The following is a 26863-nucleotide window of genomic DNA, read 5'->3' on the forward strand; positions in this document are numbered from 1 at the left end:
GGAAACGTACTAAGTAAATAAACTAAGCAAATCAAAATAGAAAGTGATGTTGTTTACTCTTTGGACATGGTTATAAAATTCTTAATATGATGCTAAATTACTGTCTCTTGTCAAGAAGTCAATTTTAATGAACTGAAAACTGATTTTTTTTATGAATTAAAAAAAAAACAAAATTATGTTATTTTCAATGTAATTTTTTTTACAAATTGTTTATTCTTAACTGTGAAATCGAAGAATTGCTTATAAAATATCAGCTTCAGTGAAAGTTAATTGTATTGAATTTATGTAAATTCCTTTGGTTAGCACTTTAATATTTTGTTAACATTTTGTTCTGATAGATATAGAATTTATTTCAAAGACTTAAACTTTGAAAACACCGTTTGAATTTGAACGCAAAGCTTTTTGTTAACGTATAAAAAAGAAAGTGATCAATTTTTTTTCGATCATATTGAGTTTTACAAATTGTTCTTACCTTTATTTTTCGGGATCTAGATTTCAAAATTCAATCAAGAATGGCATTACGTCTACTAGTTGCACTGTGAAATGTGACTGAACTATTTGGTGTAAAGGAAATTTGGTTTATGACAAGGTAATGAAAAAGCATTTATGATTTCAGGTATTATTGTATAATATCAGGAACTTTGTTATAATTCTAAAACTTTAAACAGATCATTGCCCAAACTTTTCAAAGTAGCATCACCTTTACAAAATTTGAAATTGTCTCATGGCACTCCAGTCTTATATTATTTATTTGGAATATCATATTTATTCTATACATCTAATGTAATAATTATAAAACAAATATTATGGAAGTAAGTAATTTCAAATTGGGGAAGAAAGTTTAATAAAACTACTGGCATTTATTTCTTTTTCAGTTTTCATTTCTAAATTCTTAGAACAGCTAGCTTTGCTCAGTAGTAAAGTAGTTTTCATTGTTTTGACTTTTTGTTCATAGTAATTATATCTTATTTGTATCCAAAACTCTAATAGTATCATATTTTCTTATGAGCACCCAGGCAGCTTATACTGCCACAAGGATTCAAGGTAAGCTCTTCTGAATCTCTCAATAACCCCTGTTTTGGACACCCTAACTTTGTTTAACTTAGTTTGCTATGGGATCAAGTGTGGAAATGTAACAATGACTTAAGTAACTGAACAATTTCTATTAAATTGTTTATGTGGAAAGTAGATTGTTAATTGTTTTGAAGCAAATGAATTCTTTTTTATTATCAAGTGTATTTTTCCATTTTAGTTGTTTTTAGGATTATTCATTTATTATATTTGGTTGCCTTTTTTTTGTTTATTAATAGCTCAAAAATCTGCCAGTTCATAAAATTGTCTTTTTTTTTTTTTTTTTTAATACTTATTTTATATTTCTACAAGATTATAAGAATTTATTTTAAACATCCAATTTTCCATTACAGTTGCAAAAAAAAAAAAAAAATTTAGAAATGCTGACACTTTAAAACATTCACTGAGAAAGGGTATCAATAACCAAACCATCCACAATGGATGGAAATTCTCATTTTGCAAAGTGTGCTTAATCAGGATGTTACACTACTGCATGGCATGAGTAAGGTTTTCCAAGTTTTTTTCCCATTTTGACCCATTAGTATTCAAGTGGTACATTTACATTACTGTAATGTAATGTACTACATTATTGTAATGGCACATAGTATATTTAGGATTTTTTCTATTCACTAAAATTTCTGAATACCAATAAATAATACCATAAACGTAGTGTTTTTCCCCATGACATTGAAAAAAAACTACTTATTTTGAATCAAATTTGAGTATAATTAAGAATTCACAATAAATCAAATATTTGATATATACAGTTAAATTTATAAAATTTAAGGGAATTGCCTACTTTAAAATAGTGTATGTGAGCTTTTCTATGAATGAGAAACTGAGTCGAAATAATAACAAGATTATGAAACAGGATCTTCACTTATGTTTATGGGATAATATTTAAATAGATTTGATATTGTAGGAAGTTTTAGCATTGAGGTATTTATTTAAGTTTGTACTTTACCATTTATTAGATTTTTCTACATTTTATAAATTCTAAAAGGTTGTTAGCCATAAATTAAACTAAGGAAATTAATATCACAATATTAGGAAAAGTGTAAGAGTTACCATGTTTTGAGTGTTATCTCTTGTTTTTTTATGTCTTTAGCTCTAGTTGAATCGATTTACCAATTTTATTGTATATAACACAAGTCATATTGTAAACAATACAAGTACAATAATAGTATAGGATGACATGTCTTTTAAGCTTAGGCATAAAAATAAATCGGAAATAGTAACCCAGAAAGCTTATTACAAATTTTAAATACTAGCGTTGCTAATGCATAGCTTTTTTTCAGTTCTCCATCTATATTGGTATGAAGAAAAGTTCACTAAGTAGTAATAGGTTATTGTTAATTATGTTCTGTATTTTTTAGTGCACTAGTTTTACTTTTATTTAATTATATACTATAACTAATGGAAATCTCATTTGGAATTTTAGGTTTTGGAAACTATGTGAAAAACTCCATAATTATAAAAAATTGTAGTGTTTCTCTTACTCTTTTAATCAACAAGGGCTAAGATTCTAAAAGTATCCTTGCTATAGAGGTAGGACTTGCTCTGTATATGCAATAGGTTTTATTTCTCAATATGTAAAGTTTGAAATAAAAACACTTTGTTACAAATAATGAATGTAGGCTGTATTATTAATATTCTTATATATGCTAACATATCAGTACTATATTTAAGCCAATTTGTGTTTTTGCAAGATTAATTTGAGTTGTTTTTGTGATTTATTTATAAACTAGTATATGATTGTTAGAACTTGTACAAATCATTTCATTGATTCATATTAATACTAATTAATATTTTATAAGTTCTTTCTAAAATTCTTTTCAAAAATATGTGTTATAGACAGATTATAAAGTTTAAATTTTCTTTATATTTGCAGTAATAATTTTTTATATTTTTTATGGTTTGGCTTGAAATTTATAAGATTTTTGTAATGTGTTATGAAGGGGGGGAATTAGAATTTAAGAAATGGTTAAAGTTGAGTTTGGAACTTCAGCCTTTGTTGTATTTAGTTGCAGTTTGCTATTGATAAGAAAGCATATAGATAAAAAAAGAAAGAAGAAAAAAAAATATGGTAGACATTTTTGTAAGAGCATTCATTGAAGACAGAATTATTTGGGAAACATTTTAAAATGCTTTCTTTCCATTATAATTTTTTTTAAAAATATAATTGAATTCCTTATCTTTTTTACACTTTACCTTTTTTTCAGTCTAAAATTTTTGATGAAATCAATTAAATTGTTTTTAACTTTCAAATTCATTTTAATAATAGCTATTTCTTTTGACTTGGTTATATCTTAGTTTGTATGTACTTTTTTGCTTATGCATTATTACAGATTTTTGAAATAGTTTCTAATATAACATACATCTTATTAACTTTTTATGTTTTATAATTTTATAAATAAATGTTTTTTTAAAAATAATTTTCAATAAAATTTACGTAAACTTCTATATTTTTTTACTATTGAATACACAATTACTTTAAATTATATTAAATTAACTTTTAAATTTGCTTCACCCTTTAACTCTCAACCCTAAACTCAATTTGGAATCTGTTTTCTTTCCCATTAAGAAAACCAATTTTCCCAACACATTATTCAATGGAGCTATTTTGTAAGGTAACAACACCCTGTTAAAGGCTTAATGTAAGTGTCGTAGTTTTCTGAATTAATGTGGAAAAGTTATTGTTAATTTTAAGGTTTGAATTATTACTAATTTTTTTTATAATTTTCTTTTAGCTTTCCCAAAATCATTGAAAAGGATGAAGATACCATTTATTGCCATTAGTATATCTATGTTTATTTGCATGACAATTTTTGGCGTCATTGGTTATGCTTATGTCTTATGGAGTCAATACTGGAGAACTGCTTTAGAAAAGAAACAAATGATTTTGCACAGTGCTCGTTATATTCAGCAAACTGCTTTGCATCAAACACATGGTTCTAAAATAGAATTTTCGCAGTTGAGAGGGAATGCTTCTAATGAGGCTATGATGGATATATTAAGCAGTAAAATCCATACTTATAAAAATCAGCTGTTAGTTCAATTACGTAAAGCTCAATTAGCTGCTGGAAATGTATTATTTCATAAAGACAAGCATGAACATAATTTCTATAAAGTAAAATTTAAAAGGAAAAATGGAAGATATTCTAAAAAAAGTCAACACGAATTAATTTGTGATTTAAAAGAAAAAGTGACCATGAGAATGTTGGATAAAAATATTGAACCATTCAAAAAGTTAGGTTATGATAAATATTTTCCTTTGAAATCACTTTATGAAACTTTTCAAAAGCATAATACTTGTGCCATTGTATCAAGTGCTGGATCAATGTACAAATCGAAGTTAGGAAAAGAAATAGGTCTGTAACAATCGTTGAAAATTTATATAATTTTGTTCATTCAGTTCAACATAGGCTTGGTTTATTTAACTTTTTTTTGGGTATTTATGAGAAAATATGTAATTATTTTTTAAAGTGTCTTAAACAACATTTGCTTTACATAATGAATTGTAAAGTGATCAATAAATTTTCACATAACATATGAAAAATTCAAAGCTATGCATCTATTTTAAAACTATAGAGGAAGATTTGTTTCATTAAAAATTTCTGAGTCTGACATTTGATATTATTATTTGATTTTGTATTTTTTATGTAAAATAATTTTTAAATATATATTCATTTGCAAAATACAATTTTACATCAAATTTTTTTTTTTAAATTTAATTTTAATTCTACCTAAAATTTATTTTAAGTGTAATAAGTTTTAAAATTTTTTTTAATGAATAAACAAAACTCTTGATTTCCTTACAAGCTGTATGTACTGTCTTAAATATGCCCTTAATAATAAAATAATAGTAAGCCTTCACTAATCTTCACATGCTTGTTTTGAAATATTATTGATACTGAATGTATAATTTAGTGATTGGTATTATTTATTCAATATTTTCTATGATTCAAAAATTTGCACAAAAGCATTTTTATTGTTAATAAAAAAAAGGACCTAAAAATAGACTTGGTATCAACCTCTGTTTATGTTTAGTAGCTAGCTAAAATGTCTATCAATAAGAAAAACGAAAGAGGAGATGAGGCAAATTGAATCATTTCAATTATTTAAAAAGAGACTTAGCTTGTGACTATTTCCATATAAACAGGGTGTGCAGCTATGCTAATGTGATAATTGAAGTTATTTCTGAAATGTTTGATCATTATCACTTTTCACAATATCTTAATAATTTTTAAATGAAAAATTTTCTTCTAAAATTGCAAAGAGAAGAAATTGCTTCTTTGATATGTATATTTATTTTTGTGAATAATTCTAGAAATGTTTTGAATTTTATGTATATTGAAAGTTGAAAAAAAAATTAAAAGTTATTTGGAGCAGACTGCATGCTTTTTTCAGTGCAAATTTTAATGTAAGTAAAATTTTCTTTTTACTTTTATTTAATATGAGAACCTCTAACAAAAAAAAAATGTAAATGCATATTCCTCATGTTTATAACTTAATGTTATAAAATGTAGAACAGTGTTTGGTAACAGCAGGCTTTCTAATTTTTTTTAAAAAGAACTATTTTTATAATTTTTTCTTTTAACATTATTTTAGTTTTGCATGAATGTTGTTAAAATCCCTTTCTCTCCCCATAGGTGCTTTTTTAATTTTTGAGCAATTCCTTTGTTTATCCAACTATATTTTGAAATCTGTCTGCCTGACGTAGTGCTTGCTGTATCACTTCTGTGTATCTATATTGTTTGGAAACTGAACAGCCTGGGTCAGTTATTGGCATGTTGACCTCTGAATTGTAATTATTTTATTAGAGATAGATAAATTTATGTTTTTTTTTTCTTGAAATGTGTCATCTATTCAACAAGGAAATAATTTGGCCTCATTTGACTTTTTTGCTCTTTCAGATTCGCATGATATTGTTTTACGTTTTAATAGTGCTCCAACCGAAGGCTTTGAAGAAGATGTTGGATCAAAAACAACTATAAGATTTTTAAATTCTCAAGTTGTTTCAAAACCAGAGTTTGATTTTTTGAATTCTCCTCTGTATCAAAATATAACTTTGATTGTGTGGGATCCTTCAAAATATCATGGCTCTCTTGAAGAGGTATAACATACTGTTAAGTATAAATTTTATTGAAAAATATATCAATTTTGAAAATTGGGGTTTTTGTGATAAATGCAGTTTTTTTAAAAAATTATATTCTCTCTTTTATTTTTTCCATTACTGAGAATATATGTTTTTAAGTGTTTAAAATCTTTACCTATCATTATTATATGATATCTACACATTTTCCTGTTATATGTTTATTATCATATTTTAAAGGTTTCATAATAATTATCTTTCTCCATCAGCCTATTTTGTTGTGAAATGCGTGTCTCGTTTTATTTAAGGGTTGAATTTTTTAATATTATACTGCTTCATTCTTCATTCTACATTTCTCAGTTTTAAGCAAAAGAGAGGGATAAGGTGGATAATTGGTTATTACTTGATTAAACTTATGCTGCAAAGAACTTTTTGGGGTCTTGTTTTTGTATCGTATTCTCACAAATATCGTTAAATATAGGGTAATTTTTTAGAAAATAATATATGAATTTAAGTACAGTGTAATAAGTGAAAATTGCCTCATTTGTCCGACTCATCGTCTAACATGCATCAAAAAAGGATACATTTATAAAAATTTTTACAAGTCAGATATTTTTTATCAGCCTCAACTAATGTTATTCTCTTTAAAACCGTACCATAATTTAGTGTAACAATCAAAACAAACATTTAATCACATAGTTTCTTTTCAGCTAGTATACTCCATATTGGTGTAACTGTATACTGTCCATATCCCAGATTTCATTGATACAAAAGTGTATTTCTTAATTAATCCCAAAGAATAAAAAGATTAATAGAAAACATTTCTTTAAACAATATAAAGAATGTAAAATATTGAAAATGTTTAAACTTTGCATTGAAATTTTAGAAACATGTAAAATCATGTTATTTGATTGAAAACATGGTAAAAGGAATTATTATATGTTTTAAAGTTAAATTATTTCACATAAAAAGAAAAACCTTTTGTGAGATAAAGTTATTTACTAAAGTTATTTTTATCTTGTATGGAATAAAAATGGTATTTAACTAGAAATAAAATGCTCACTACCTGTCAAATATTTTTAAATTTTAATTTGTCTTTTGTTATTATTTTTTCATTTTTTAATATCTATCCTTTTATCTCAAGATTTGTGTAACAGTTTAAGGACTTTATTATTAAACATGCTGTTTGAAATTTATTTAAATTTAAAAAAAAGCATCCTTACTGAAGTAAATTTTATTTTAAATAGTGATTATTAAATGTTGCTAATTTAGAATTGTTTTAAAATTAAAAAAAAGTTTTTCACCTTATATCTTTTTTATTTCTTTTGTAATATTTTAAAGCATAATTTATTACATGGAGCAGAATTTCTTAAACTGTGGTTCATAACCCCACTTGGAGTCGTGGGACCTGCAGCAAAGGTCGCCAGAAATTTTAACAATTTTGATTTTTCTTTAACTTATTATTATAACTGTACAATTACTGAATATTTTTATGTAATACAAAAAGATGAGACAATACAGACAAAAGAAATTTTTTTTAAATGTTTCAGCACATTTTTTAAGCATGTTAATTTCACTTGCTTTTCGAGTGATGCTGTCAGTTTGCATGTTCATTCTAGGCTATCTTTGCTGGTTGTAATTATTTCTCACCATCTATCGATTACGTTTTACAGAGGGAAATACATAGTGATAAACAAAGTAGAAACTTCTAAAAAGAATAAGCTTCAATTTGATGACTATGAAAAGATGAAATAAAGTTCAGATGATTTACAATGAAACGTTAACGAAACATGATACCCTACTCATGGAGACATGTGCCACAGCGCAGGCTCTACTTCTGCAGAATAATGTCACACGGTAATAAAATTTAGGAAAACATAATGAGAGCAAAGATATTTGTTAAGTCTCAACCTTTTAATTATCAAGATTTAGCATCATTGACCAATTAAACACTGATGAGCAATTTACATAAATTAAAGTACAAGTAACTAGAAAGTTGAGTAGCAACTAGATTCTAGCATGAGAATAATATTACCATACAAGTTTCATGATATTACCACTACTGTTGAATGCCGAACATCAAACTTTTCTGACGTCATCCTGTGGCTTAACTAGAGAGGTGAAATAAGCATAGATTCAGTTGATTTGATGCAATTATCACTTGTAGTAAAAGCAATCTTAGACTTCAACCAGTGCATTCAGTCACTCAAATGTGCCATTAAAACCCCAAGAACTTCCTGAGTAGTTAAATTATTCTGGGTTGAAAAATGATTTTAATGCAAAGTCCTTTAAAGTTTTTTGGCTTAGAGTTACAAGAGAATTTCTAATGAATTTTGAAACAGAAATGTTATAATTTCAATTACTTTTAGAATTTTGCTGTATGTGATTTTTAAACATTGTTTTTAATCAATTAGAATATGTAGGTAATTAAATTAGCATATATTTTTTAATATTTTTAGTGGTACAAAAAGCCAGATTTTGATCTATTTTCTTCATATTGGCTGCATAGGCAGATTTATCCAGATCAACAGTTTTATATATTGCATCCTGATGCCTTATGGGCTGCTTGGGACTTCATCCAGTCAAATACTGCTGTTCACATTGAGCCAAACCCACCATCTTCAGGTTTTTTAGGTAATACAATGATTATCTTGTTTTATATTCCTTTAATTTACTTAAAAATTATTTAGTTTTTTTTGTTTTCCCAAACTTTTTCCTTTTTTGTTAACCAAATACACCATGTCAAAAATTAGTCACTTCTGAAGAATGCAATGTTTTTTTGCCTTAATTATAAGTAAATATTGTACAATCTAAGCAAATTAGTTTTTTTTTTAACAGTCCATCTGCTACAATAGAAATTTTAGGAAAATACTTTAAGGCTCTCAAAAAATGTAAAACTGAAAGAAGACTTTTTAATATTTTTTTTAAAAGCATATCGGATTCTATAAAAAAGAAATCTTAACAAAAGTTGCAATATCGCCTCTTTTATAAGATTCTTACAATTGTTTCTATGTATACAGGTATAAAGAAATACTTATTACAGAAGAAAAAATGACAATCTGTATCACAAACAAATAATGATATGATCTTAACAAGAAAAAAATATTAACCTTTAAGCTCTCCACCTGCGAAAAATCTTGTTAAAAAATGAAAATTTAAAATTTGTTTACAAAAAAAACAACAAAAAAAACACATCAGCTTCTAGAATAGTATGCCGAATCATATTCCTAAGCCTTGTAAAATTTTGTGTAAGTTTTATTTCTTCTGATTTTAGCTTTTTTGCTGAAAAAATTTTTAAACTCATTTTAAGCACTGTTTTTTTTTTTTTTTTTTTTTTTTTTTTTTTTTTTTTTTTTTTTTTTTNTTTTTTTTTTTTTAAAGTTTTTCAGGATATTTGATTAAATAAAATATAAAATGTATAGTAGACTCTCTGAAGTCTGCACAACTTGGGACCATAGGCTTTGCAGATTTTTTATAATTTATTTGTTTATAATTTAGCATTTTTTATTAAATTATTTAAGTTATCAGCAAATTAAAATTATTATGTTGCTTTTCAAACATAAATGCTAATGTAGTTTGTTTTATAGTTAGTATTAATTTTAATGATGTTTTTTCTAGTTAACAGTTAAAATTTTTTATTTAAAAACAAAATTGAATCTTTGTGTAAAGAAAAAATATTTTTCATCACAGATAAACCTTCACCTAAAGCATTGGCCCTGATCTTCTTAGTGTTTCAACACATTGTGAGTTTTGTCACTCTGGAAAATGCTCTAATTACTTTGGATAAGTTTGGATAATTTCTATTATTTTGCATACTGCACAATTAAAAACAAGTTTAACAATGTTTTAAGAGCACCTGGAATTTTAATAGAGCACAGTAAAAAAATGAATTAAAATGAAGCTTTAAAGAAACTGCATGTGATAATGAGGAAATAATAACTTCATTAAAAAAAAATATAAAATAAAATATGAATATTACAGGGGAAGAGGTGAATAAGAAATTACCTGCTCTGCATTTTTGTCAAATACATGATTTAAGAAATGAAATTTTTAAACGGATGTTAATTAAGTCAAAATAATGAATTAAATGGATATTTTATTTTTATATGGATATATTTATTTTTTACCCAGTTGAAAAGGACAAAAAAATTAGGTAATGTGGACTTTTTCATTAATTTAAAAGAAAATTATGCATAAAAAGGGAGTGAATAATATTTAAAAAGAATTATTAAAACGAAATAGATTTCTTCTAACTGCAACTAGTAATAGTTTGTTTACATCCTAACATCATTGCTGATTTTAGGGTGTCTGCTGTATTTCCATGAGACTAGTTGTTTGTTAAATCTTGAAGTGCAGGAATTGCTATCTAAGTATGTTTTATCTCTCAGTTCTTACAGTTTTTTAACCAAATCAATGTTTAGCACTCTTCCAAGCTCTGTAAATTAAATTTTCCTCATTGCTGTATTTCGAAAATCTTTTTATTTTATTGAGAAAAAAACAGCTGAAACTTTCCTTTGCATTATAAGCAGTTGGTGTGATGTGAGAAAGCAGATATGTAGCTAACAAATTTACTGTTTAAGGCAGTGAAATTATCAGTGTTAATGCAATAATAGCTTCAAATGTCTTTTGCAGACAATTCCCACCATACATAATTTTTACTAACAGGTTAAGAGGAATTTTCATTCACTTTCAATAGCATGGCTGTCAAGTTAGGAAACAGTTTTCTAATTCAAGCCACGAAACTTTCCTTCTATCTCTCTGGGTACAGTTCTAACATTTCAAGACCTTACATACAGTGTTTTCATCGAAGAAAAAAAATGGGTGAGAATTTCTCACCCTTTCTCAAAAACAGGGTGAGATTTCAGAAAGTTAAGTGAGATTTCTAAAAATAAAAAGGACAAAGAGACTTGAAAAAAAAATCATTTCTTTAATTATAATACATTTTTAACATCTTCTAATTTTTAAAGCTTTGAATATTTTTGCTGCATCATCATATGCAAAATGTTCTACATCTACTTTTTCATCAGCTATTCTCATTAGGTTGCTCAAATGAGTGTTTGTTTCGTTTTGATCGTTTCTACCCACGTTTGTTTCATTTTCATTTGTCCATTTCGGAGTAGAAGATATTGCCTTTACAAGGTATTTTTCCATCTTACATTAATGGGCAAAAAATTTGAACTTCTTACATGGAGAAACCTTAACTACGGTAAACACGTGGTTGCAGAGAAATGCGTTCTGAAAGAGGTTTCGTGGTTCGGAGGGATGGTGTTCTGTTGTTTTTAAAGGTTCTGAACAATACTGGTAAATAGGGAAGCTAGATAAAGGGCAGATGTTGAAAATAATGAAAGATCCAGGAAGAAAAATGTAACGGATTTTATTCTAAATGGCGCAATGAGAAATTTTTTTCAAAATGCGGGAAATTCGCGAATTTTGAAATTGGTTTATAGAATGCGCGAATTTCTCGCGGTAATCATTTTTTAATGCGAGAAAAGAAAAAAATATGCGAGATTCTCGCGTTCTCGCGCTGTAGTGAGAACACTGTTACATAGTACACTTAGTTTTTCTTTACATGTACATGCCCTCCAATTAGTATGGAATTTCATTAGTTTAAGAAAACATAATCAATTAATATTTTAAATAAGAATTAAAAGAATTTGTCCCCCACTATTTCGAAATAATTATTATGAATGATCAGATTGATTAAATGATTGCTTTCTTACATTCAGATTAAAAAAAATTATAAATTATATTTGTTTTAAAACTTTTCATGTTAATTTAGTACCACTGGAAAATATTTCTGCAAACACCTCAAAAGTTGAATAATATGTATTTATAAAAATATTTGTTCATTTAGGATTTAGGTAAAATATAAAGTTTATTCCTTTTCTAAAAAGAGAGATTAAGTGATTTCCTAAAAACAAATTATGAAAAAAATACAAATTTATTTTGGACTTGAATCATTTACATAACTTGAGATAAAGTTTTGAAGCAGGAAAGTAAAATGCTTGTTAGTAATCAATCAATGCTATATTTTTTTTAATAAAAATTACCAAGTTAAAATACATATATTTTGTGATGACTATCAGTGTCTAAGCCAATGTTTGTTATGTCTCCTCTTAACTGTTTCTATTTTTTTATTATATTTGTTTAAAGTCTAGGTCTTTTTTTATTAAAGAAGGAAAGTTTGAACTTTTTTTTATGAAACCAAATAATTGAATTCGAATAGAAAACTGTATATTGACACAAAAATGTTTTCTTAATTATGATATTGAGAAGTTTGGTAGAGGTGTATTTAATTTTGTTATATAGTCATTTTAGTTAATTTTGTGATAAATTCCTACTTTCATAAAATTAAATTGTTCTTTTAGGTCTAACTCTCCTTTTAAACATGTGTAACATTGTTGATGTTTATGAATATGTTCCTTCCATGCGATTTACAAAACGTTGTCACTATTTTGATGTTCATGATGACATTGGCTGTACTTTAGGAGATTGGCATCCTCTCTCATCTGAAAAACTAATTACTTTGTCTTTAAATGAAGGATCTGATCGGGACATATTTGTGACTGGAAAAATTGTTCTAGCTGGATATAGATTGCAAAACTGTTAAGATATCGAGAATTCTTCCAAGTTGATTGATTATTTCTAAGTAAGTCTTTTAGCTTAAAGTTACAATAATTTGCGGTATTGATAAGTCTCTTGATATAGATATCTGAAACACTAAGAAGATTTCTGTAACTTTTTGATAAGTTAAATGAGACTTTAAAGTATGTACAGTGTGTCCAAAAAAACAGACCACATTGAATAACTTTTGATCTAATGATCAAATCTTCATTTTAGGATGCATTTTTAATAATTTGTGGGGGTGACCTCAAATGTGCAGTGCAAATATTAGTGCAGACAATATTGCACCCAAAACTGTACTTTTTCTGAATAAACAGACCTTTTTTCTACAGATTCAGATTTCTGACCCCCAAAATATAGGGGATAGCTGCAATCTGGGAAATATGGTCCCAATTGTTTGGTCAGGAGAGCGATCCAAAGTTTGGACCTCTAAAGCCCGTATTCACCATTGACCCTAACCCTCAGTCAGAGTTCAAAGCAGGTTTTATGAGAGCAACTCTAGGTCAGAGTCCAAAATTTCATTTCACCGTGTGCGTAACTGCGAGTTACTCTAACCCAGAGTTAAGTAACTTTAACCTGAAGATATTTCCGGTTAGAGTAGCCGCGCATGCGCAGTAAACGAGTGTTTGTTCATTTACTTCGTTTTCTTCGTCGTTATTTTTTATATTTCTGCTCTTTTTCATTTGATAATTTTAATTGTTTTGAATTTCGATTATTTTTTTTTTTGTATTTTGAACCTGCAGATTTCCCCGGACAAACGCGGATATGAAGAAGGAGATTTTTTATTTATTTATGTTTTCGCATGTAACACTTTTGATGTTCGGTTGCTTATGTTCAATGAGGTCAATTTTTTCACTTGATGCAACTGTAATTAATTTATTATCTTTGCCTTGCCTTCAAAAAAATATGGCATACCATAATATTAATAAAATGAAAATATATTAATAAAATGAAAATTAAGTAACACTTTATTTTGATGTTCGGTTGCTTTTTTTATGTTTAATTAATAAGATTATTTTTTTACTAGATGTAACTATAATTAATTTAAATCAAATAAATGCTTATTAATAAAATGAAAATTAAATTTTCTTGAGTTAATATCTTCTACAGAAGATACTATATATATTTCTCAAATTATTATTAGCAGTCGTTACAGCACTTAAATAATTTTTCACTCGAAAAAAAAGTCGTGGATAATAAAGATTGCGGCTACAATAATTCAAATGAATAGTGTAAGTAAGAAGATTGTAAATAACTTAAATAACTTTTACTTATTTTTTGAAAAGAAAGAAAACAATCGATACTTGAAAGAAATATAAAATTTAAAAAAGAATATAATTCATTAAATGTTTTTAGATTTCGATAATATCTATCGAGATGATAGATCTTGCCCAAAAATAAAAATAGTTTAGAGTTGAACTTCCAAAATAATGTGCAATATTTAGATATGAAGATAACGAAAAGAATTTACAACTTTTTTAATCCATAAAATAAAGCTATTAATTAAATTTAAAAACATATACATTACTTTAAATATACATTAGAAATTATGCTGAAATAAATATTACTTAATCAATGCAAATTTTGATCCGAGGTAACATTTTAACTACACAATAATTTGCATCAAATAACTTTGCAAATCAGGAAATTTAGAATTTTATAAGCATGAAATAATCTGCTGAATATTTTGAAAAAATAGGATCATTTGGAAGAGATCTATTGCTTAAAACTATATGAAATTAAAATGCCCGTCTTTAGCTATAATTTTTAATATATAGCCTGACTACTTAATGACATATGAGGCATTTATACAACTGATATATTTCCATTTACAATTATCTAAATAATTAAATTTTTAAAGGCATAATTTTTTTTAAAATTTTAAAGTTTCGGAATATTTGTTCCGATTATGACATTTTCCTTTAAAATTTTAAAGTTTCGGAATATTTGTTCCGATTATGACATTTTCCTTTAAAAAAAATTGTTATCTTATATTCACCATATCACAGACGTCGATTCTCTCTTATCATCAGCAGATGGCAGCACAATAGTAGTCATTTATAACTTCTGAATAATATGAATGTGTTGATTTATGCTTATCTGTACTAAGAAGTTTATTTTATACAATTTCATTTAAAATTTTTAAAAAAAAATCTTCTCTATGGTTTAAGTTATCGAGAATATGTTATGAAGGGGAAGAAGAAGAAGAAAGAAAAGATTAAAAATACGCGAATAAGGATGACAATGATGTTAGCATAATCCCCTTGATCATAGTGTAAAATAAAAGTATTAAATAATTGTGTGAAATAAAAGTATTTTTAATTGAATTTCAGTTACACTTCTATGGTTGCTTGCGGCTTTATGATATCCAAAATAATAAAATATCTAAATTCATAATAATAAAGCTCGGATCCTTTTGCTCATCAATACAAGTCAGTTAGGAAAACGAAACTAAACATATTTTTTATTTGACCAGTAAAAGAGAGATTCAAATTTAAATACTCGATGCAATCTTTTTTTCTTCTTCTTTTAATAGAATTTTTTTTAAAAAATAGCAACGAAAATTGAAAACAAATGCTGTTAATACGGCTATAAATCTACCGCCTGTAACTGCCGATCAAGTAACCCGCAGTTACGAAACCGAAGATCAAAAAATAATGGTGGAATCGCTTTTGAACTCTCGATCAAAGTTTCCAAACCAGGGGTTTTGGAACTGGGAGTTACGCATTAGGTCAGAGTCAATGGTGAATACGGGGGTTAATGTTAATTCAACTTTTTGCATATTTTGCCATATCTCGAGTATAAGCGAATTGAAAATTTGTTGCATACAATTATCAAATTTGTTTATCCAAAAATAATTCCAAAATTTAGCAAATATTTATTATTTTCTTAAATAATAGTCAAAAAAATTATGCTAAATAATTTGAACAGTTACTGAGAAATCGAATTTTAAGCAAGTTTACAACCAATTTTGCTCAAATTTTGTATTTTGCCCTGTAAAATTACATGCTTTAAAATTATATAAAAAATTGTATACTTTACAATTCAAGTTTTTTTTTACTATTATTTAATAAAAAAAATAAATAAGTACTAAAATTTGTTTTTTTTGCATGGAATTATCTTTTAATAAATTAATTTTATAATTGAGTGCAAAAAATCTTCAATTGACTTAAAACTTTGTACAGAAATGGCAAAATATGCAAAAAGTAAAATTAACATTAAGGGGTCCAAAAGTTGGATTGCTATCCTGACTAAACTATTAGGACCATATTTCCCAGACTGCAGCCCACCCATATATTTTGAGGTTTGGAAAGCTGAATATGTTGAAAAAAAAGGTATGTTTATTCAGAGAAAGTACGTTTTTTGTCTGATTTCGTAACTTAAAATATCGTCTGCACTAATTTATTGAAATTGATTGTTTTGAAATAAATAAATTACAGATTATTACTTTATAGCAACTGAATTTCATTTTATCCCATAAATCACAAAAATAATTTATTAGGTATTAATGATATTATGTACGTATAATATGTGTAGTTTGTATGTTAACAACATTATATACTAAAAAATTAAAATAGCTTAAAAAATTTGAACTAAATTTTGAACTATTTTATATTTTATTGCAAATAACAAATAAAAAATATAATGTAAAGACCAATTATTAATGAAATGTATTTGGAGAGTCTGCAATTGATATTTATTTCTTTTTTGGATATTTTACAATTATTTCGAAATTGCTATATCTTTTCTAAATAAGTCATAGTAGAAGATGCATTTTCTTGTTGAATGAGAACATTTTTCAAAGTTCTTAGCAATGCATCAGCCCTCAAAATATTTCTTTATCTTGTTCTTTTTCTTCATCTAAAGATTCATTATTTTTTTCTAAAATGTCTGCAACTTTCTCTTCTGTATAAATAAGATTTTTTATTGGCATTTACTTAAACATGAAAATCAGAAGAATCCATTTTGAAAAAAAAATATCCCTATTTATCCTGGTCTTTTTGTTAAATAAGTAATTTGCAAGCAAGGTTTTTGTTTTCTTGAAGCATTGGGACTTGGCGGATTTTCCAATGACTAGCAAAGAAAGATCATTTGAACCCATCCATATCGCAGCACACTAAAACTGTTAAGTCTTCCTTTGCTTAATTTTTTTTTGTCTGCCAGAACATTTTTGATATTTAAAAAGCAAAGGTTCACCTCAAACTTTTTTCCGATGATTCCTTTATCTTTCTTTGAATTATCATGGCAAGTCATTGAAGCACACAACATCAGTAATTTTCTTAGCATCATTAAAAAATTTGGAGGGAGAGAGACGAAATTTAAATAACATTTCCTGGCATGAGATTCTAACTTTTCGCAAAATTTATCATTTTCTAAACTTTAACAGAAAATTTCCAAGAAGAAAATAATAAAAGAAAATGCTACATTAAATGCCTATTTCTTTCTTAATATTTCTACACTATTTTGTTGTTTTTCTTTATTACTATTCTTTTTTATCATGATTTATGTATAAAGCTTAACAGTTTGTCAATGTATACATATTGTAAAAAATAAATAAGTATGTAAATAAGTATTTTTTGTGCAAGTTAGTTTCACATACTTTTTATTTATTTTTTCATGATTTGACTTGATAGGTATTGTTCTGATTGTCCTTTTCCCTTTCTCATACTCGAAATTTATAAATATCACTTCATTCACTTGCATATCAGTGTTTACATATCAGTTTCCTTTTGTGTTAAGCAATAATCAGCTTAGAAATGTCATGATAAACATATAAAGTACTATATTAATTGATTATAAACTCTTAGAACCAAACATGTATTTTATGTAAAGTGATCTTTTACATTAAGTGATTTTACATTAATGCAGTTCTGTTCACAGTAATGTAGACTGTATGTATACATGAATTGTTCTCCAGAAAGAGTGACATTTCTGTTTCTTGCCTTTATTCAACACATTTTTCTTATGAGGAGTTTTTTAAATTAACCTTCAATTACTCAATTTTAACATATTAAATTTCTTACATCATAAATATTGCGACTAATAGCTTAATTTGAATGAGAAAAATGTCACTTCTGTTCTCTGTCTATAACCGTAGAGTAAGATATTTAAAACTAATATCAATCTAAGTACAAATGTGTATCCTTTTGTTGCTTAATGTGAAGTTTATTAGATATGTATAGCATTTTTCATTAACCTCTATATTTTCACAATTCATCAGAAATATTCTTTCTCTTAATTTATTTGTCATTATTGTCTCCTATTATAAATATTATTAAATTGTCCCTAAAGGACCTCATATTTGTATCAAATGAGAAGGAATTATTAATATGACTTCTTGTTTTTCATATATATGTAAAATATAGTTAATTTGCTGACTAGCGATTTTTGCATCCGAATCAGTCTAAAAGTAAGAATATTTTTATACACATACATCATTATTGTCCCTTCTATATGTTATCTAATTCTATATTTTATTTAGTCTATATTTTATCTTACTTTTATAATTAAGATTAATTTTGTCATTTCAGACCATTCTACAAACTAATTTTCTTAAACTCATAATAAGGACCCTCACCCCATTACTAAAGCAACAAGTTATTTTTCAACATTTTGTCACAGCTGTTCTCTAAAAATCATTTTATGGTTTGGTCATAAGTGACTCTTACAATAACAACATCAAATGATAATTTTTACTGATTTTTTTTACATAACATATTTTTAAAATAAAAAAAGATAAAAATAAAATTAAAATAGTTTTGTAATTTCTTTATTTATATTTTCAACCAATACTCTTAGTTTGTTCTATTAGGAATATATATATTATTATGTATGTTTGTGGTGTTGAGGTATGAGTTGATTTGCATGTGTTCCAACTAAAGTGTGCAACCATTTCAGTTTCTTCTAGACATAACTCGAAAAGTTCTAATAATTATAATGATGAGATAAAGGTTGTAACAGGAGTTACTGTGATGCATAATGATTTCTAGTATTCAAGACTAATTAAAACATTTTAGGATATAATAATAAATTTTATTAGTAGGTCTGGTCTGGCAAGGTATTTTATTGGCCTTCAGAGCCAGACAAATAAGTGCCTAGAAATGAAGTTTTATCTAAAATTATTGTACCACCATACTAAATCTAGGTCAAGCCTTTCAAGATAGAATTTTTTTTAAAAATTAATGCAAATTCTTTATTTTATACTTGAAACTACAACAAGATATAATAAATATTTGAATAAATTGAAAATCATACTTTAATTAAATCTGAACTTTAATGCAATTAGCCTCTCATGTTTTGTTTTTCCATCTGTTACTAAACTTCATCAAACCAAATTAAAATTCGGATCTAGGTTTTTTGAAAGCAAAAGAAACTTTATTATTTTGAGGAAGTTTTTTTTTATGCTAGGCATTTATTAACTGGAGTATCTTGGTATATATAAATAATAGTGAACTTTAAATATGAATCATTGTAATATTAGGGCACTTGTCAAATTTAGCAAAATTTTATTTTTACAGAATTTGAGAACAGAAAAAATTTATTTTAACAAAAAGTAAATTGTTGATAAATATAAACAAGCTATTATCAATCTTACTAATTTAAATATGTTATCAAAAATGCTATGAACTAAGCACATTGAATTACCTACATAGAAAATAAATAATTAAAAATATTAAATAAACAGATTTGATTTTTTATGCCAAAAACTTTGAATACTGAAATATGAAATGTGCATGAAATTATTAATGTGAACTTGTGGAACTATCACATTTGACTTCTCACATTCTAGTTCAGAAATTTAACAGTTTAACATATGAAGTTTTCAGTTAATGGGTAATTTTACACAGACTTAATGTAAATCCTTCTTTTTGTAAATAGTTGTTGTTTTTTACCCACTTTTGAAGCTTTGTTCATCATCCTAGAAATCAGTCTCTGGGGAAAGATAATCACTTATTTTCCAAAGAACTGAAGTAGGATTTTCAGTTGTTTTATCTTGTCCAGAAGAATCACTTTAAACTATAGAGGCTAGTGTTTTGACTAGCTGAAATTTATAAATCACAACAGGAGTTGTATATTTTCTCCTTTTAAAGACGGCTTGTTTCATCATCAATTCGTATAACAGTGTTATTGTTTCTAATTAATAAACCTCCAAAATGTGTTGAAGCTTCTGTGCTTGTACTTGTGTTTGTCCTATGTGATATTGATTGACAATCAAACCACCATACTGATGTTGACCTTGGGTAAGAAGGACTGCCAGAATCCACCTGAAATCATTCAAACTCTTAGAATTTCAAATAAATTTTTTTCCAATTTTTTTAAAAACAGTAATTGTAAATAAAACATTCCCTTTAAGAACTGCATATTATCTAATAATTCAACTGGAAATAGAATACTTGTTTTGAGTTTGTGATAAGAATACTGGTATCTTTTGGAACTAAAGCTTTTAAAGCAACTTAATTTTTTTCCATAAACTAATTTTTTTTAGTTATAACCTTTCTTTTCATGTATGAAAAGAAAGGTGAACTGAATGCTATTAAGCAGTACAGCAATACAATTGTGCTCATTAATCAAATTCTAAGCTTCTCTTGAAAGCATACTTTATTATGCTCTTGACATTTTTTAATGTTAACCATTTTTATAGTGTTGGTAAATATGCATTTAAACAATTTGCTAAGCCTTTTTGTATTAAATCTGGGGCATGATATTTAATAAAAGTAACAATATTTAAACATTAGCCCATAATATGTAGTAACAAAATTTGATAAAAACCTTTTCCTAGCATGAATGAATGAATCCACTAAATTTATTTTACAAGGTGAGATATCTATTGAATGTATCTATAAAATAACAAATACAATCTTAGTGTTAGTTTAGATGATGCATTTTATTAAATTTGTGTTCCACGATTTTAGGGGATTTAACTAAATATTATGTTCAACAATTCAATAAAACCATTAAAAAGTTTAAATTACAATAAAAAATTTCTCGTGTGACTTCACCTAGGTAATTGCAAAAAACTTAATGATAATGAACATTAATCCAATGAAATACTAAATTTTTATGAGGATTCTTTAATACTTGATGTACTTTTATAACTGTTTGTAAGCAAATTGTATTTGTATTGTTAACGCATAATTTAATATCTTGTGAGTAGTTTTTTTGTCAATGTCTAACCTTCCAAGTGTTGAGTCTCTGGGTAAAATGGTGCCCAATTTTTCTGCTGTGCATTATTTTCCCGCTCAATAACATAGATAAACCAGTTTAATGATTCAGGAAAGCCTGCGTCTGACAGTTTGAAAAAAGCCCGGACTAACACTCAGAGGATTAACTTAAGGTGACCAAGTAAATTCTATATTTTAACAAGCCTTACTTTTTTAAATAGAAAGCTAGTCTTTTTCAGTTAGACTAATTTGATACTTACTTCAAATGATATATCATTGAATCTGTAGTATTTGTCACCTTTGAAAAAATATGTTTTACTATTTTCCCACTGAAATGCAGCATCAATATTATTTGGCAGACCTTTCCAGTTGCTAACTGGCTTAGGATATTTGCTGCTTACAGGAGGGTCGCTATTACTATCATAACGCCAATATTTGTCTCCTGACAAGAAAAAAAAATTAATGTCATTTTATACAACTAGCACATTAATTGTTTTTAATTCAAATCCATCAATACAAATAAAGTTCTAATCTTAATAAGTTAACTAAAATTTTTGTTCTTTTTTCTTGTAATTTATTTACATTTTACACAATCTGATATTGTTTTTCTTACTGTTTCTCACTACCAATTTTTTTTACTAAAAGTTAGTGAAATTACGATCAAAGTTAGTGAATCACTAAAATTTCAACTTGATAAGCATGCTTGCAAAATTTTTCATATGCTGTTATTATCTTTACTTTATACATTTGTATTAATTGCTTGAACAATTATATTGAAACTTTACATAGAAGTATGCTACAGGTCTAAGATAAAAAGTGTTCTTCAAAATGAAAAAAAAATGTTAGCCTGTTTTAAAGAAATTTGAAAAAACATTGATGATTTTATTCACAAGGATATTAGTTTATTATTTTCCCATTTCCTTAATTTTTGAACCCTCCTACTTTTAGTAAAATTATCCCTTAGAAGTTTTCAAACAGAAGACAGGATATAAGTTTACAATAAAACAAAAAATATTGGTCTGATAGGTAAATTAAATGTCTTTAATGTCTGTGATAGACAATTTTTGATAATAATTGAATCCTAAATAACTAAAATAAACTTTTTTTTTTAAAGGAATGACAGTGTAAGATCATTATATTTTTCTATGGTATTGAAGTGAAGATAACCAAGAAAGTATGTTTACCAAACTTAGCTAATTATAATACCTGAGCCTACAAATTGATACAAAGTAAACTGAACATTAAATATATGGTATATATAAATTTATTGATAAAAAATCGTAAACTGAAAAAATTAGCTACGCCCCTGTCTATAATTTAACAATAACCCTAAAAAAGTTTTCACTTTTAAATTATCAAAATAATATTCAAGAAAATAAAATTTGGTTATAAGTAACGCACCAAGAAAGCAAAATATGAGTGTTCAAAATAACTTAACCAACTATGTTGTTAAGATAAGGAGGAATTAAAAAATGATATGCATGTCAGGTTTTCAGCAGAACAGTACTAACTAAAGAAATGGAACTAGTAACATAAGCAGTTACTGCTAACTGACACACCATTATTTGTCAACTGGAAACCATTCGTGAAGTAAGATTGGTGCACAAATTTAAAAAACTTTCATCAGATTTCACTTCATTAAGAAATAAATAAGATTACAACAAGAAACTTTTTTTCATGTTCAAGATGTTGAATGTTTTAAGCATTTTAAAAATTTGCAGTTTGTCATGACGAAATTATCTCAATCTACTGACATTATTAGTTAAATTACACATTGTCCAAACGGAATCATACTTTTTTTACTATTCTTAGTTGTCTTACACATCACATTGCTAGACGGTGATGTCATCAACTGCAATGTCAGAGTTACTCATTTGCAATTTTTTTTCTCTTTGTAAATTTTGTGCAGTTTATTTTTAAGATAACAATTTTTAAAGTTGATACCTTCTTTAATCAAGAAATTATGCTTCTTTTACTGCTATTGCTATATTATTTTTTTTATGCTAATGTTGTTATTCATTGTTGCTACACTTATATTTTCTACGGTTTTACTGTTGCTATTCAAGTACATCATGTTGTACTGTGTGGCAAAAATTTTTTTTATTAATTAAAAAAATAAATAATAAATAAATAAAACGTAAATAACATAAATAAAAAATAATGAAAAAATAAAAAAAATTGGAGCACTCTGAATAACTTTTGATCTAATAATGGAATTTTCATGAACTAGGACTCAAACTTAATGGTTCATGAGGGTGACCATTAAGTTATTTAATGCAGATGATGCTTTAAGTTACAGAATCAGACACAAAATGTACTTTCTCTGAAGTAACATACTTTTTATCAACGGATTTGGATTCCTGACTCTTAAAATATGGGGAATAGCTGCCATCTGAAAAATATATACAACTTTTTTTATATATAAAAATCCAATTTCTCAGGAATTATTTGACTGATTTTGTTAAAATTTTGTATTTTGCCATATAAAATTACATTCTTTAAAATGTAAATTTCATGTAATTCAAATTTTTTTGACTATTATTAAATAAAATATTATAAAGTAATAAATAATTATTAAAAATTATATTTGTGTATGGAATCATCTGTGGATAAACAATTGTAAAAAATTTTCAAGTCACTTGAAAATTTCTTAAGATATAATGAAATACCTTAAAAGTAAAATGAACATTAAGGGGTCCAAACTTTTGTGCAGTTTCCTGACCAAACTATTGGGACCATATTTTTCAGGTTGTGGCTACCCCTCATATTTTAAGGGTCAGGAATCTAATTCCGTTGAAAAAAAATATGTTTATTCAGAGAAAGTGCATTTTTGTGTCTGATATCATATTTTAAAATATAATCTGCCTAAATAATTAGCATAGTTGAGGTCACCCTCACGGACCATTAAGTTTGAGTCCTAGTGTGTGTAAATCTGATCAATAGACTAAAAGTTATTTAGGATTTTCTATTTTTTTCTGCACACTGTACATAACACAGTCCTATTCATTTTAGGATGATTGAAGTCTATGCAAAATTTATTTCTGACTATTTTTTCATAGTTTTACTCATCTCTGTGTTTGCATTGTTTCTGCCACATTTTGAATTTCTGACCTTAATCTACCTAGGCCTTAACAACATTATAAATGAATTAAAACTTCTATGTGTCTATGTAGTTTCCATGAGTATATGAGTATGCCTTACATTTATTTTACTTCTGTCACAGAGGAATATGCAATCCTGCCTTATAAGCTATGTCAAAAGTGCTATTGTGAGGAATTTCTGTTAACACTTTTAAAATGTGACTAATTTATCTTCAAATGTTTAATAATATCTAAAAAATTTGAGAGTGATCCTCATATTGATTGATTTTTTGCTACTAAGTATTCTAATGTCAGAAGTGGAAAATGCTATATGACTCTTGCTAAAATTTAAACTCATTAATATTGATATTTATCTGACAATTTACATTTTAAGAGAAAAAAGTAATCCAATATTTACTTATTTTTTAATGCCAGTTGAAATGCTCCTCTTACATTGATCGAGTTAATTTTTTGATCTAATCACTCTTTTGTAAGGCTGTTATTTAATTTCAAAATTTGGGTTTTGTCATTTAAATGTACTAAATAGAGTTAGAAGATGTAAAAATTTGTATACCTTACTACTCAAACTTATTTAAATTATTATTAAACTATAAATTATTAAAAAACAATTAATAATTATTAAAAATAATTTTTGTTCAGAATTCTCTTTGAATAAACAAGTTTTATCAATGCATGTAAAAATTTTTTGATTTGCATTGTTAGTTCTAGAAATATGGTCTAATAAGCAAAAAGTAAAAAGAACCACACAATTTTTACTCTTCTTCTCTATTTAGACCAAATTTCCCAGATTGTATATATTTTTGTGGCAGATTTCATAGCTTAAATTATCACGAGTACTAATTAATTTAAATATCTTAAGTTGTTCAATTAAAACATTAAGATTGTATCTTAGTACCTGGAGTTCTAATAGCTTGATCAAAAATTATTCAGTGTGTTTCACTTTATTTGTTGATTGCGTATCAGTTGGTGGGTCAAACTTGATTCAACTGATAATTTGGTTTATTAACGTGTGTGTTATTTAAAAGCATGTGTTATTCAAAATTTGAATGCTCTTTATATTATTATCATTTTCCTAAGATTCTTAGCATGCATTAATACAAACATTTCAGTTTTAACTACAGAGATACATATTTTGCATGTGACATGAATATATATATACACACATAAGAACACTACACTATTATATAAATATGTAGTGAAAACGACTTACCTTTAAAGAAATATGTTTTACCATTACCACTCCATACAAAAGCTGCATCTAGCATATCTGGTATTCCTTCAAATCCTCGTGATAATAACTTTGGATAACCAGTATCCATTTCTTTGTTTGTGAACCTCCAATATCTTCCTCCCTATACATTGAAATTGTTGAGGAGTAATTTAAATTAAAGGAATATATAATTTCTTCAAACATATATATGTCCAAGGATAATTCATCTGATTTACTACACTTCTTTATACAAAGCTTGGTATAATGCAAAGCTCATTGTAATAAGCCTTAAGCAAATTCTGACTGAGTGTATCTTTGTGAAATTTAAATTCATCTAAAGGTATATGGAGTGATTTTAATAAGCCTGAAATTATCCAGCTGAAAAGAAAATACTGGAAAAATTTTCAATTAGCCTCTCACATTGCAAAATGAGAGTAACATATGCAAAGTGCTGGATCTCTGGATTAACCTACAACATATACAAAGCAAATAAGGTATTCAGTAGGAAGTATGTACATCAAAATCACCTTTTAAAACGTACTTCTGGTGAACATGAAATTGCTGATAAATTTTTAGAGCTCTAAATGTATGAAATCCTGATCCTTTCACCACAGACTGGTCCTATACCACGACCTGACAAATTGTTGGTTAGATCTTTGAACTGACCCCCCTTTTTTAAACAGCTTAGGATATTATATATATAATTACTTTTCAAACTACTTTTAACTAATGTATCATCTAAACTTCCCACTTTAAGCAATTAATTCCCTTAGGCAATTACAATCTTTCCTCAGGAGATAAGCTCTTAGGTGCAGGCTTTCTGAGACATCCATTCCAGTTCTAGTTCCAATGTATAAAAATATTCAGAGATATATGAAAATATTTTAAGTGCATTCTTCATTATTTTAATGAGACTTAGTAGTAATAACTGAAAACTAATATATAACTCTTTGTTTTGATTCCTGAAATCTTATTTGTTTGTTTCTGTTCAATTACTATTTTTTCCGATATAAATTGTGTTACTCTGCCATTTTCTTTGCAGGCATTTCCTTTTGTGTACTTAATTTACAAGATAACAGTGTGGATAACTTTGGTAAAAGTTATTCAGACTGATTATATGTGCCACAAAGTCTGAAATCAACCTGTGTGTGTGTATCCAGTATGCCAAAAAAAGAAAAAGACCTGTTAAAATGAATTGATGTACTTCTAAACATTTAATTTATTTCTTGTTTAAAATTATGATTTTAATAAAATCTTATGAAACTTAAAAACATTTTTTAGTTATTGTTTCTAATTCTTCCTTGTTTTCTATCTTTTAATTATTACTATTAATTAACTGTTTAGTAAATGTGTGCCTGTTTAAGTAAATAATTTTTAACTTTCCAAAATAATGAAATATATGTATGATATGGAAGCTTTTTTAGTTTTCCTCCTTTCATGATATGATAGAGCATTTCAAACAGTCTGTAGACCATTGCATATCATTGTAGTTAATATTGGCTGATATTGCAAAATAATGATTTCTAGACATGCTGCTTATTTAGACATTGAATTTATCATGTAAAACAGTTCCTAAAAAGGGATGAAGATCAGTAATTGT

At 26.5% G+C, this 26863-nt stretch overlaps 2 protein-coding genes across 7 annotated transcripts in view; one reads left to right on the forward strand and one right to left on the reverse strand.

The window, feature by feature from the left end:
* On the forward strand, nucleotides 1-26534 carry LOC107450093 (beta-galactoside-a-2,6-sialyltransferase). Of its 5 annotated transcripts, none has more exons than XR_011638285.1 (8): nucleotides 1-589; nucleotides 2513-2619; nucleotides 3822-4442; nucleotides 5988-6187; nucleotides 8626-8800; nucleotides 10470-10536; nucleotides 12535-12815; nucleotides 26306-26534. XR_011638285.1 is itself a non-coding variant. In XM_043042130.2 (8 exons), exons 4-7 carry the CDS (start codon nucleotides 3845-3847, stop codon nucleotides 12774-12776), a joined length of 1215 nt encoding a protein of 404 aa, XP_042898064.1. In that variant the 5' UTR covers nucleotides 1-589; nucleotides 2513-2619; nucleotides 3656-3728; nucleotides 3822-3844; the 3' UTR covers nucleotides 12777-12815; nucleotides 26306-26534. The 5 variants fall into 5 exon arrangements, 4 of the variants coding, with proteins under 4 accessions (XP_042898064.1, XP_015921292.1, XP_015921289.1 ...); XM_043042130.2 differs by lacking the exon at nucleotides 10470-10536 and adding an exon at nucleotides 3656-3728; XM_016065803.3 differs by lacking the exon at nucleotides 10470-10536 and having other exon boundaries at nucleotides 25-298; nucleotides 493-589.
* The window catches only part of LOC107450091 (matrix metalloproteinase-14), a 63476-nt gene continuing 55889 nt past the window's right edge, over nucleotides 19277-26863 (reverse strand). For both annotated transcript variants that reach the window (XM_016065801.3, XM_071187897.1), the window contains 3 exons: nucleotides 25264-25405; nucleotides 21213-21394; nucleotides 19277-20055 (listed from right to left, as the gene is read on the reverse strand). In XM_016065801.3, coding sequence (XP_015921287.1) covers nucleotides 19876-20055; nucleotides 21213-21394; nucleotides 25264-25405 — 504 coding nt within the window. In that variant the 3' untranslated portion in view covers nucleotides 19277-19875. The remainder of the gene's footprint in view (nucleotides 20056-21212; nucleotides 21395-25263; nucleotides 25406-26863) is intronic.

Source organism: Parasteatoda tepidariorum, chromosome X1 (assembly GCF_043381705.1).
Source record: "Parasteatoda tepidariorum isolate YZ-2023 chromosome X1, CAS_Ptep_4.0, whole genome shotgun sequence".
NCBI lineage: Eukaryota > Metazoa > Arthropoda > Arachnida > Araneae > Theridiidae > Parasteatoda > Parasteatoda tepidariorum.

Excerpts from the sequence above, each read along its gene's own strand:
- LOC107450093 (XM_043042130.2), top strand. The coding sequence starts at position 3,845 with ATGAAGATACCATTTATTGCCATTAGTATATCTATGTTTATTTGCATG. Across the intron at positions 6,188-8,625 it reads ATCATGGCTCTCTTGAAGAG|TGGTACAAAAAGCCAGATTT; the intron begins GTATAACATACT and ends TAATATTTTTAG. Across the intron at positions 8,801-12,534 it reads ACCATCTTCAGGTTTTTTAG|GTCTAACTCTCCTTTTAAAC; the intron begins GTAATACAATGA and ends TTGTTCTTTTAG.